This window comes from Meleagris gallopavo, chromosome 8 (genome assembly GCF_000146605.3).
Source record: "Meleagris gallopavo isolate NT-WF06-2002-E0010 breed Aviagen turkey brand Nicholas breeding stock chromosome 8, Turkey_5.1, whole genome shotgun sequence".
In the NCBI taxonomy this organism is placed as follows: Eukaryota; Metazoa; Chordata; class Aves; order Galliformes; family Phasianidae; genus Meleagris; species Meleagris gallopavo.
In genome coordinates this window covers 16,950,784-16,962,727 of record NC_015018.2, presented here as the reverse complement: position 1 = coordinate 16,962,727, position 11,944 = coordinate 16,950,784, and the positions used below count along the sequence as shown (strand labels likewise).

Here is an 11,944-nt window from a genome sequence, read left to right as displayed (position 1 = left end):
GCCCAGGTCCCTCTCTGAGAGCTCCTATCCAGCAGCTCATCCCCAGCCTGTATTGGTGCATGCAATTATTCCTCCCTAGGTGTAAGACCCTACGCTTGCTTTTGTTGAACCTCGTCCGGTTTCTTACTGCCCAGCTCTCCAGCCTGTCCAGGTCTCGCTGAATGGCAGCACAGCCTTCAGGCGTGTCAGCCAATCCTCCCAACTTCGTATCATCAGCAAACTTGCTGAGGGTGGCCACTATCCCCTCATCAAGGTCACTGATGAAGATGTTGAACAAGACTGGACCCAGCACAGACCCCTGGGGGACACCACTGGTTACAGGTCTCCAGCCAGACTCTGCACCACCAACGACGACCCTCTGCGCTCTGCCAGTCAGCCAGTTCTCAACCCACCTCACTGTCCACTCGTCCATCCCACACTTCCTCAGCTTTGTTATAAGGATGTCGTGGGAGACAGTATCAAATGCCTTTCTAAAATCAAGGTAGACTACATCTACTGCTCTTCTCCCATCCACACAGCATGTGACAGCATCATAGAAGGCCACCAAGTTGGTCGAGCACGACCTCCCCTTGGTGAACCCATGCTGACTACTCCTGATAACCTCCTTTTCTCCCAGTTGTCTGGAGATGGTATCCAGCACAAGCTGTTCCATCACCTTTCCAGGGACGGAGGTGAGGCTGACAGGCCTATAATTACCCGGATCTTCCTTCTTGCCCTTTTTGAAGACTGGAGTGAAAAAATGAAGGTATGTGAGTATTTGCTAGGATTATGGTCTGGTTGTTTCAAGCTAAACTGTGGCTTTACAAAAGGAAAGACACAAATGTGTCTGGAACGAGAGGTGGCATAACAACATTTCAATCAAGAAGGAGCACCAAGGTTGAAAAAGACCTCCAAGATCATCCAGTCCAACCATCCACCTATCACCAGTATTTCCCCACTAAACAGTCATAGAGTCATAGAAAGACTTGGGTTGGAAGGGACCTCAAGGATCATCAAGCTCCAACTCCCCTGCTGCATGCAGGGCCACCAACCCCCATATCTAATACTAGACCACGCTGCCCAGGGTCCCATCTGGGCTTTGAACACCTCCAGGGACGGTGCATCCACAACCTCTCTAGGCAGCCTGTTCAGCACCTCACCACTCTCTTGGTAAAGAACTTCCCCCTGATGTCCAAATTAGTCTTCCCTTCTTCTACTTAATACCATTTCCCCTTGTCTTGCCATTATCTACCCTTGTAAAAAGTTAACTCCCCTCCTGTTTGTAGGCTCCCTTTAAGGAACTGGAAGGTTGCAATGAGGTCACTCCTCAGCCTTCTTTTCTCTAGGCTGAACAAACCCAGCTTCCTCAGCCTGTCTTCATAGGAGAGATGCTTCAGCCCTCTGATAATCTTTGTGGCCATCCTCTGGATCCTCTCCAATAGTTCCCTTTCTTTTACTGGGGACGCCAGACCTGGACACAGTACTCCAGATGGGGTCTCACAAGGGCAGAGTAGAGAGGGACAATCACCTCCCTCTCCCTGCTGGCTATATCTCTTCTGATGGACCCCAGGATACCATTTGCTTTCTTAGCTGCAAGAGCACACTGCTGGCTCATGTTAAGTTTTTCATCCACCAACACTATCCATCAGTGCAACACCTTAATGTTTCTCAAACACCTCCAAGGATGGTGACTCAATCGTCTCCCTGGGCACTCCATTCCAGCACCTGATCAAAAGACACTATACAGTCACTGCTGTAGACACTTTAAAGTTCCTCAGGCGATCCAAGTCAAGGTAAAGGCAAAGGAAAGTCTGGGAAACACAATTTAACTCCTTGCAGAAAAAGACAGAAACAACTTACTTGCTTTAAAATCATCGTTTCTATCCAAGACATGCTTTGGCATGAATTGATCTGGATCTGGAAATTCTCTGCTGTCATACAGGATTTGTGATAGTGCATACTCAGATTCCTGAGAATAACAAACATTAAGGCTTCTAGCACAGCTCAGACCCTGCATTAGAGGGTGGAGGTTTACACCTCATTATGTGATTGAACTATCAAATAACTTTGCATGAGACAGCTTTCTTAAATTCCCTATCCTTGTCATCTCAAAGTCCAGGTTATAACCTTAATAAAGGCTCTGCATATTAGGACCTCAACTCTTTGAAAGGGTAGATAACAGCAGGACAAGGGGGAATGGTTTTAAGTTGAGGGAGGGGAGATTTAGGTTGGATGTCAGGGGGAAGTTCTTTACTATGAGAGTGGTGAGGTGCTGGAACAGGCTGCCCAGAGAGGTTGTGGATGTCTCGTCCCTAGAGGTGTTCAAGGTCAGATTAGATGGGGCCCTGGGCAGCCTGGTCTAGTATTAAATGGGGATGTTGGTGGCCCTGCATGTGGCAGGGGGGTTGGAGATTCATGATCCTTGAGGTCCTTTCCAACCCTGGCCATTCTGTGATTCTGTGTGACCAGAATCACCAACTATCAGCAAATGGCTTGCACCAGATTTGGTATCCATTGCTTTGTTGCTTTGGATGAGATATCAACATCTCCACCTCCCGTTTATTAAGCACATACTTTCATACTGATCTTCATTGCTTAACCTCCTTTATGACAGAATTTGTGTCATTCACTTGGCTTCAATCATCTGAACGGGGCCTTTCTGAGATTTTATAATGTCAATTGGTGAACTGGTCCATAATCATTTTTCTTTGCAGTCCTTATGAACTAATTATTCAAGTGATTATTCATGTACCGACCTCACAGTCATTGGAGTAATTTACATTCCGTCATTTCTATTTTGTCAGCTCTAATGAGTCAAGAAAGAAAGCAAGAAAGAATGGTGACGTTTTTTACTCTGTCAGTACTCTTGTTTCTTCAGTTGTAATCATTTATACAAGCAGTGTGTGAGACAGCTCTGTATCTCGGGGACATATGCCTAGGAGCAGGTGGGCAAAGCTGTCACAGTCATTCCACAAGTTGATCTTTTAGGTACACATAGGCATAAACAAATTGGTTAGGACACCGACACAGGTTCAGCTAAAGAGCTGAAATAAGGTTACTTACTACGTTTGGCTGCCTATCCTGTTCCTCTATTCTAGCTTTTCTTAAAGCTTTTGTTAGTAAAAATAAGGTCATCACCAAAAGAAAAATAAACCTATCCACCCATAGTAAACCAGAGGAAAACGTATGGGACTAGTGAATTACATTTAGCTATAAATAGAAATCATCACAGTAAAAAAGGTACCGTATAGCTCACAGTATCTTTTCTTGTTTTTCCAAAACATAGTTTAGAAACTCAGCACTGGCTCAAAACATGCCCGAGAAGGGCTCTTCTGGATACCTGTGAATGAGATACCAATAGAGAGGGAGTGCATTGCCATCACCAACTGATCAGTCTCTGTACAAATATAATTTATCTTAAAAAATACACCCTTATTATTAGAACTACAATACAGTCCCAAGTTTTTTAATCACTGGACCAGGCTCTGCTTAATGTGCACCACTGGACCCACCAAATCCTGCAAACTCCCTTGACATCTTCTGAAGATTAAGGCAAGTTATTCTTCTGGTCTAGTTAGTACATTCCTTATGAAGGGCAAAGCAAATGGTTCAGGAGGCAACTACCCTATTTCAAACATCTTCCTCCATGTAGACTGAAGAGACAAGGAGACAAACAATGCAAACAGTAAGAAGATAGTTGTGAATCCCAGGGGTTCCATTACAACATGAAACAGGAATGCTGGATCAAAGGAGGGCTTCATGCTGCATCCTGGAAATCTCCCTTTGTGTATGCTATGGTTTAATAAATAAATAAATAAATAAATAACAGTGCAAAGGCAATCAATAGCTTCTGCTTCCTCTGGATTAAACATAACTGATTAGATAAAATCAATAGCTGCTGACAAACTTGGATGAACTGCTTTATTTATTTTTTTTTCTGTGTGTGTGACCTCTGTCAAGGTTCCATTTTATTCTACCCTAATACCAGAAAGCAGGGACAAACATTAATCATTAACAAATCTCCCATTAACAAAACTCATCATACGTTCATCGAATGTTTGTTCTCTACTTATTACGTTTTTTTCTTGCATGTTTGCCACCAGGTACAACACTGCACACATAATATATTTAGCTATAGGCCAATACTGGATAACTTCTGCCATGTTTGCTGTATTTACTAGGCTAAGTTTTATCCCCGGTTTGCAGTTGCAGTTCAACTTGTCAAGATCTGCTTTCAGCTTCAAAGCAGTTGCACAGATCACCTTAATGAAATACTTTGTCCCTTGATTCTCACCTGTCAACCCTCTTTCCTCTGTGATCTTCCATGTTCTTCCTTCAAGCACCTACTATTTTCTTATTATCTTTTGCACCAGGAAATGCCACAGAAGAGAAGAGAGTAAGGTTTACCATCTCCCTGTGCTTCCTCTGGGATGTCTCATGGACTTTCCAGGCAAAATGTTTGAGCAGCAACCTTTTAGACTACACATTTTGCTAGCAATATGCTGTTCAAAGGAATTTCACCATGTCTCTTCTGTGGTGCTGCTTTTCAAAGACCTGCCAAACCTGCCATGACTTGGACTCCACCACTCACACAGAGAGCCCGCAGACAGAGAGGAGAATGGTTACTTAAAGACAAAACTGAGAACACAGTTGCCAGCTCCTGGTGTAATTGGGATGCCATCATCACATAATCACTCAGGTGCTCATTCTCTAAAATTTTCTCCCAATTAAGAGTTACTTGTGAGGCATCTCCAGTCTCTGCCTCCTGCAGGTGCAATACTCAGGAGATTGTGGAACAGTTTACTATGTCTTAACTCTTCTACTTGAAAACACTAAGTGCAACATATAGCTAGATGGTTTCCCATCTTCAGAGTTCCTGGAGTTTTCCACCTTTGTAATTTTAAAACAGCACAGCTTTTTCTTCAAGTAGAAAAGCAATAGTTTTAACAGAATACTGGTTCTTTCTCTTAACTGCTTTATCTTACGGAAGTTTTCTCTGCTGAAACATCACCCTCTTGTGGCCATCTTGCAAATCTGCCAAAAAGGAAGAGAAGCAGAGAAATGCTGTATTATTTTTCTTTGAAATTTCCTATGCTTTGATCATATAGATTCCCAGACTCTCCAATAGCATGTACGTGGTGAGCGAATCTCACATCAACCACCAAATGCATCCACGAGTAAAACAAGACGTGGCTAAGTCAGCAGTTCTAAAAAAACACACACAAATACAACTGCCACTGAAGTGTATTTAAATCTATTCTTCAGCCTCACTAGAAAGACAAGCCAGATGCTGGGCCTCTAACAATAAAGAGGTGGCATGGGGAAGCTCCATGCAGACAGTACTCTCCAGGGTGAGGTAAGTGTAGAGGTAATGAGATTTTACTTGCATGTGACCATATTTATCTGACTACTTTCGCTCTGTCCCCTTGACTGCCTTGAGCCTGAAGAGAGAAAGAGTACCTGCTAATAACAGGTGCATGGATGCTCTCTTAGAGGACATTAATCCCGTTTCGGTTGTGACACTGACAGCATCCTCAGCTTTCAGACATATCTTTGAAGACGAGAGAGGTGCTCCTTACAGCTCACAGCTAATACATGTGTAGTCCAGAGTGGTGTTCTGCAGTGACAATCTGTTTAATTGTAAATTTCCAGTTCTCTGCCAACCAGAGGACAAACCTTAGCCTTTTTGCACTTGAGAACATGCTCTTCCTTGGCTAGCAAGTCTATCTCTACATGCAGTATCTTCTGCCCAAACAAGGCAGAATATATATCCAAATTCTGTGTTAGGAAAACTTTTAACCTGCTTGCCATAATGTCCAAAGCTGGCAGTGGAAATATCACATGCTGCACGGTCCTAGGTGACCCACTCCAGGTGACCATGCTTGAATAGGAGGTTGGAGCAATTGGCTTTGAGATCCCTTCCAACCTCAACTATTCTGTGATCCTGTGTTTGCACGTGTTAGGGAAGAAACTGTGGCATGGGGGGAGCTTTATACATTGAACAAATATTAAAGGTGATGACACTTTTTTTTTTCTTCTTTTAAGCAAGACTAATAGCTCTGAAATATATTCTCCATTACATGCCTTCCCATGGCACCAAGATAAACCAGCTGCCTCACTGAGTCTAAGGCAGCCACAGTAGGAAGCACTGAAAGACATAAATAGAAAAGAGCGTGGAGAGCAGTGCAGTTCTTCAGGAGGTCTGTTCAGGAGGTTACACGGCAAGACTGCTATAATGATCCCAGTGACAGAGGATTCTTAGAACACTATGAGTTTCAGTGTCTCAAGTGTAACGTGGACAGCATGTACTAAGGAAAATGGGATGGTGACTGCAATGCATCTTAAATACAGCAGGGCTGACCTGTATTCAGTTCTGTACCCAACTTGGTTTGCCTCCACAAGGTCTGATAACATGGTACACATCTGATAACGGAGCTGACTTGCACATAACTGCCAGCACGCTGCCATTACAGTATGGAGCCTGTCTGTGTCACGTTCCATTCTGTATCCAGTATTTGATTGGCAGGTTACCTGACAAAAGAAGAATTTATTTGACTTGCTGACTAGTGACAGGACAAGTCACTGGCACTTAGAGCTACATATCTGACTTATCACATAGACAAGATCACAATGCTACACAGCACATAGCCAGATCGACACTGTAACACTGGGATGCAAATCTGCCACCATTTCACATTGCCCCTGCATCTTGCCATAGCACAGGGCCAGCTGCTATTCTGCAGTGGAGAATAATCCCCGTTTGTTAGCACTCACTATGTACTTCCAGCACTACTTTCCAGGAGAGAGTAGGAAATCAAAGAAACCACTAGGCTGGAAGAGCAATGCTCTCGTTTCAATACCAGATAAGCCTATGCTGCTAAGATTTCCAATGACTATTCAGCTCTAGATTCTGATGCCCACTTGTCAAGAACCATTTCCAACCGATATGAACTACTACGTTTTCTGTTCTTAGAGATGGATAGGGGTCAGGTAAGAGGACTGGCAGGGGATCAGGAATTATGTTCCCACCCACATGTGAATGCAATATGCTGTAATGAAAATTCCAATTTGTTCAGGGAGCAGAGGATCTGAGTAGCACCCTCAAGATAGATTTCTTATCAGCAGCCAAGGATCTGTGATCCTCCTCCATAATAGCAAAGAAAAGGGATGATACTGTCAACACTGGTGAGTCTGGCTGAAACATGCTCACCTCTTGTACAATCACAGGTGCATGAAATGCTGCGGAAACAGGACTCTCTGCCACACCGTCTGATTGCTGTTGATATATTACACTTTTAAGCATCAAAGATCACAAAGAAACTACTGTCATTCAAATATCAGTTTCTAGGCACGAAGGTTTTAGATGTGTGTCACTACATCCTCTTGTTGGGCTGGAGGAAGTTGCTTTCATAACAGCACTAATGTTTAATTAATTACACAGGTAGAAAACTCATCAGTGAACTAACTATGAACAAAAGCAACACAGACACAGATACATGGTTATCTTTGGGAGACTTAATCCTGTTAATATGTTGATACTCATTCAAAAAAACCTTTCTCGGAGTCTACATCAAAGTCATGCAGATAGCACTTTCCATGTTAAAACCCAGGACTTTCTGAGTGATGCTGAAGGCTCTCAAAGGTCTTGCTTTACTGTTTTTAAAGAGCACTAAGGAAAACTTGACAATCAGCTATTTATACAGTGGTTATACAATAACTGGCAGAATCGTGATCTTTACCATATTGGCACCTGACTAATCATACTTCCAAACAGCTAGTACGAAGTTTGAACTCTATCAGTAATTGTTCTGTCCTCTACTGGAACCCAATCAAAAGCCAGCTTCAACTAGTTTGAGTCAATAGGTACAAAAAAGCCCAAACTTTGACTGGGTGTTCAGTAAAAAGGTTTCTGTTAAATTAGCAATTTGGAGTACTGTTCATCTGGTAGAGGAGTTTTCTTTGCTGGGCATACCTCTTCAAAAATGAATAGGGTCAAAAACACAGAAACTTCTTTGGGAAAGTAGAGAAAGGATGTACTAAGTTAACTAAGCACATGTTAAAGTGATCGTAATTTCACCAGAGGTCAGGACAGTCAAAGGATATAAATGCAGGAATACTTGACACAAGAGTTTAAAGCATGTTTTTTTCTACAATTTCCAGTAACTGTAAAGTGTTTGTCTTTATTAACAGACCCTATGAATAATAAAAATACAACTTACATAGTCTTTCCAACAGGAATTTGTGAGATTCTAGAGAGACAAATGTAGCAAGTTGTTTTATTGAAAGTTTATAATAACTAGTCTCTCTATTTTAAACAGATAAAAATGCATACCAAACTTAAACGTTTTCAATACCATGCTCACAACTCCAAAGGCCAGGGAATCTTCTCAATACAGAGCTCAATGAAAGAAAAAATAGGTTTATGTCCTGCTGCTACTAACTGAAAATGTCTTTATAGGTTATGCAGGGCTTTTCCTTGGTAGAATGTTTCATGTTGAACATAGGACTAATGGAGGGATAGCCAGAATCAAGATATGGGTTAGGGACAAGTTTCAACTTTCCACTGCTGAACTGAGGCAACAGAAGCATTACAGAAGATTCTGCCTTAGGCCTGAATACAGTCAACTGTATTCAATAGATTAAAAAAAAAAAAGAAAATTACCAGTCTTATGTTAGCTGTTACCAAATCCTTGTCAACATATAAAACCGATGTTGTGCAACTCAGAGATCAGTTTGACCCACAGCCCAACTCCAACTTGAAAAGACAGTTGCAGTTTCATCGTTTCTCCAGTTTTTTGTACTTGGCTTCTGCAGAAGGAAAAATAACAGCATTTTAGGACTGGACAGCTAAAAGATTTGAATCCTGTACTCTGCTATACATCTTGAAATCCAATTTCATTTAGATGAATCACTTGGGGCCACTTTCTCCTAAAGCATTTGGGCTAATCTAATTGAACAATGGGATTTTTAAGAACTAGATACTCAGGTCAGACAATTCACATTAACATAAGCCAAGGGGACTTAAGTGCCTGGTGGAACTTTATAAATCCATCCATTTGCAGAATTACGTGTCTTGAATATTTGTCCACATTGCAAAAAAGAAATTAAGACTCATTAACAAGCTACAGTTCAGTAAGACCTACATGAGTCTATGTCCTTATAATTTCAAATATTAATCTTTTATCAACATTTTCTGCTTCACATACACTTCTACTGTTCATTATTTTGAAAGTGATCAATACTATGCTGCACGGGCAACTCTGTCACTGAGACATGTTAAACAAAGCAGGAGTTTACTTTGTTTTCTTAAATCTCCTTACAGGGGACTGAGCTGCTAGGTAATAAGAGCAGAAGACAACAGTTACCAAGTTTTTTGGAATATGCATCCAATTTATAAGCTGCCTGTTCCAGAGCTGCAACCTGCTCCTCAATTAGGTTGATTTGTTCCAGATATGGCTGAAGAGCAGCATCTTTAAAGCCAGAAAAATAATAGTTGTCAGTTCTAATTCAATTCCAATAAACAGTTCACACTCAAACAATTTCTCATTATGTTCTTCAGACAAAATACTCTAAAAGCTCCTTCCTTTTCCCTCTCCAAAATCAGATGGTGATACAGATAGATATATTCCAGCATAAAACTAAATCTTTAAGAGCACTGTTAGACTCAACACAAATAACAATACAATTATATCAAAAGTAGTGTTATTTAATCCTTATTATTTCAAAATCTGGGGGTAATACAGTACATAAGTTCTCTTAGTTTAGTCTACGTAGTCTATAGCTGTAATGAAATACAGAAGATCGGCATTTTCTAACACTACACAGCTCTTAGTGAGTTTTTTTTTTCCTTCAGAACCACTGGAAGGTAAACTATCAACATCTTAGATACTCCAGATCCCATACAAGAGTGCAGTTAATTATTCTCCTCCCTCATTTGGTTTACTTACATTTTTGATTTAAATCCTTCAGATTTCTACTGATGTTTATAGCAATATCTTTCATTTCTAGGTACTTCAAGCTCGTCAACTTGTTCATGTTTTCCAAGAGCTTGTAGTCTTCACTGGTGGCTTAAAAACAGTAGAGTTTATTTTAATTAAATGCTGGTGCAGTTTTAACTGGGTACTGACTTTTCTCGAAGACGAGATTACAAAGCAACAACCAAATACAGTAAGAATAGGTTAGATGGCAGTACAGGTATAACACTGTATATGTACATAGATTGAGCTCTGGGCAATCCTAGAACTTTCTCAGTCTCACAGACATCCTTGCCTATCACAGCAAAGTCACTTTGATCCAGAATCTCAAGACAGAATACAGTGATATTCAGAAGACAAATTACAAGGTTTCTGGTTCCCTATTCATGTTACAAGGATAACAGACCTTCTACACGCGCACAGTAATTTGGAAGGATAATAGTATTAGAGATATCAGCAGCCTTAAGAAGTAGCTCAATAGTATTTGTGATCATCGGTGATCTAACTGCTAAGTCTTTCTTGCTGTTAGCAGGAACTTAGATGATCTGCAGGGGTACCTTCCAACCTAAATTATTGTCACTGCCTGATACAGAAGCAAAGAAGTCAGACAACACTATGACCTTTAAAAATGAGCATATAAAGCACCTAGGATAAACAGAACAGTTACCAAATGTTATGATTTTAACTGATAAACAACTTAAAAAGATTTAAAAAGTTCCCACAGTGCAATGATCTAAAGCAGTATCAATCCCCAGAAACTAACATTTCAGTTTACTTTTCACAGTTTATTCTAAAGCATGAATGCTGGAAAATGTATGTACGATCTGTGCTCTCACTCAGATGTGAAATAGCTACATATGTTCCACTCTCAGTTTTGCTTCTCTTCCTGTCCTTCTTCACCTACACTTCCCCATAATATGCACAAGCTTCTGCAGAACAGAAAAATAACTCGTTCTGGTTGCTGATTAACTGAATATTTGAAAAAAATATCTGTACGAATCTGGGACTTCATTAAGTCACCAATTCACTAATTAAGCGTTGTTAGCAGTATAGCAACACATAAGTCTTGAACTGCCAGTTTTGCTAGATATTATGACATACAGTTTGTACAAACAACACAACAGAGTTTGAGAGAAAACAAAAAGAAACAGAAGTTTACTTGCAAGTCAGCATTGCAATGCCTTACCTGTCAGTTCACCTGTTAAGTAAGTGGCCATTTTGCTGAACATATCTTTACAGAGCTCATTGATGTCTGCTTCTGCTGGTTCCTTAGCTTCCTCTGCTGTTTCGACAGCAGGATCCTCTGATCGGGGTACAAACATTACAGGATCAGGCAAAGTCAGCAGGTGCAGACACACACCACAAGAATTAAACAGACCCATTGTTTGGGGCTACTTTTTTGTACTGACCTACCTTCCATACAAATCGTCTCCTTTACACTAAAGGATAACAAACCGTGGCTGTTTTCTTAAAGGAGCGTCGAGGCTACTTTAAAGCATTCCAGGAGGCGTGTAAGGGGCAGACACCCGTCCTGACTGCTCTTACACGGCTCAGTCCCTTCTAAAGGGCCTGGAGGTGGGCCTTCGTGGGACGTGGCTTCTAAGGGCTCTGCGCGCAACGCTGCTGATCTTTATTTCTGGTCACTGACTTAAAACATGAGAGCCGCCCCCAGGCCAGCTTTACAAGGAGCAAAACCAGATTTCCAGCCACAGAAAGCGATAACCGCTGCATCTCCCACAGAAACCCGCTCCTCCACAACCGGCCCTCGTGCTGCTTCACGCAGAACCAGCGCAGCTCACGGCTGCGTCTGCTTTACCTCCGGCCTGAAGGCAAAGGCTCTCGGTTTCGAGAGGCCCGGAGGAGGACCGCAATCTAGCCCCCAGCCAGCAGACAGACGGACGGACGGACATCCCCGCCCGCAGCCAGCCCCCAGCCCAACCTGCCTGCCCTTCCCTAGGCCGGGCGCGGGCCGCGGCCCGACAGCCCGCCAG

The 11,944-nt window shown here is 41.9% G+C and overlaps 1 protein-coding gene across 4 annotated transcripts; it reads right to left on the bottom strand.

Annotated features, from left to right (window-relative positions):
- Nucleotides 1-3,883: 3,883 nt before the first annotated feature.
- BLOC1S2 (biogenesis of lysosomal organelles complex 1 subunit 2) lies at nt 3,884-11,734 on the bottom strand. Of its 4 annotated transcripts, XR_004160505.1 has the most exons (7): nt 11,140-11,256; nt 9,927-10,046; nt 9,345-9,449; nt 8,642-8,787; nt 7,190-7,255; nt 6,341-6,510; nt 3,884-5,013 (listed from the first exon to the last, which is right to left on the bottom strand). XR_004160505.1 is itself a non-coding variant. In XM_010714445.3 (5 exons), the coding sequence occupies exons 1-5, from the start codon at nt 11,371-11,373 to the stop codon at nt 8,756-8,758; spliced, it is 381 nt and encodes a 126-aa protein (XP_010712747.1). In that variant the 5' UTR covers nt 11,374-11,734; the 3' UTR covers nt 8,109-8,755. The 4 variants fall into 4 exon arrangements, 1 of the variants encoding a protein (XP_010712747.1); XR_004160506.1 differs by lacking the exon at nt 7,190-7,255; XR_004160507.1 differs by lacking the exons at nt 6,341-6,510; nt 7,190-7,255.
- Nucleotides 11,735-11,944: the final 210 nt, after the last annotated feature.

What these genes read in the sequence shown, in the direction of transcription:
- BLOC1S2 (XM_010714445.3), bottom strand. An exon ending in CTTAACAGGTGAACTGACAG is followed by an intron (nt 10,047 to 11,139) that starts GTAAGGCATTGC and finishes ACTGTTTTTAAG; the next exon opens with CCACCAGTGAAGACTACAAG. An exon ending in TGCATATTCCAAAAAACTTG is followed by an intron (nt 8,788 to 9,344) that starts GTAACTGTTGTC and finishes TTCCTTCTGCAG; the next exon opens with AAGCCAAGTACAAAAAACTG.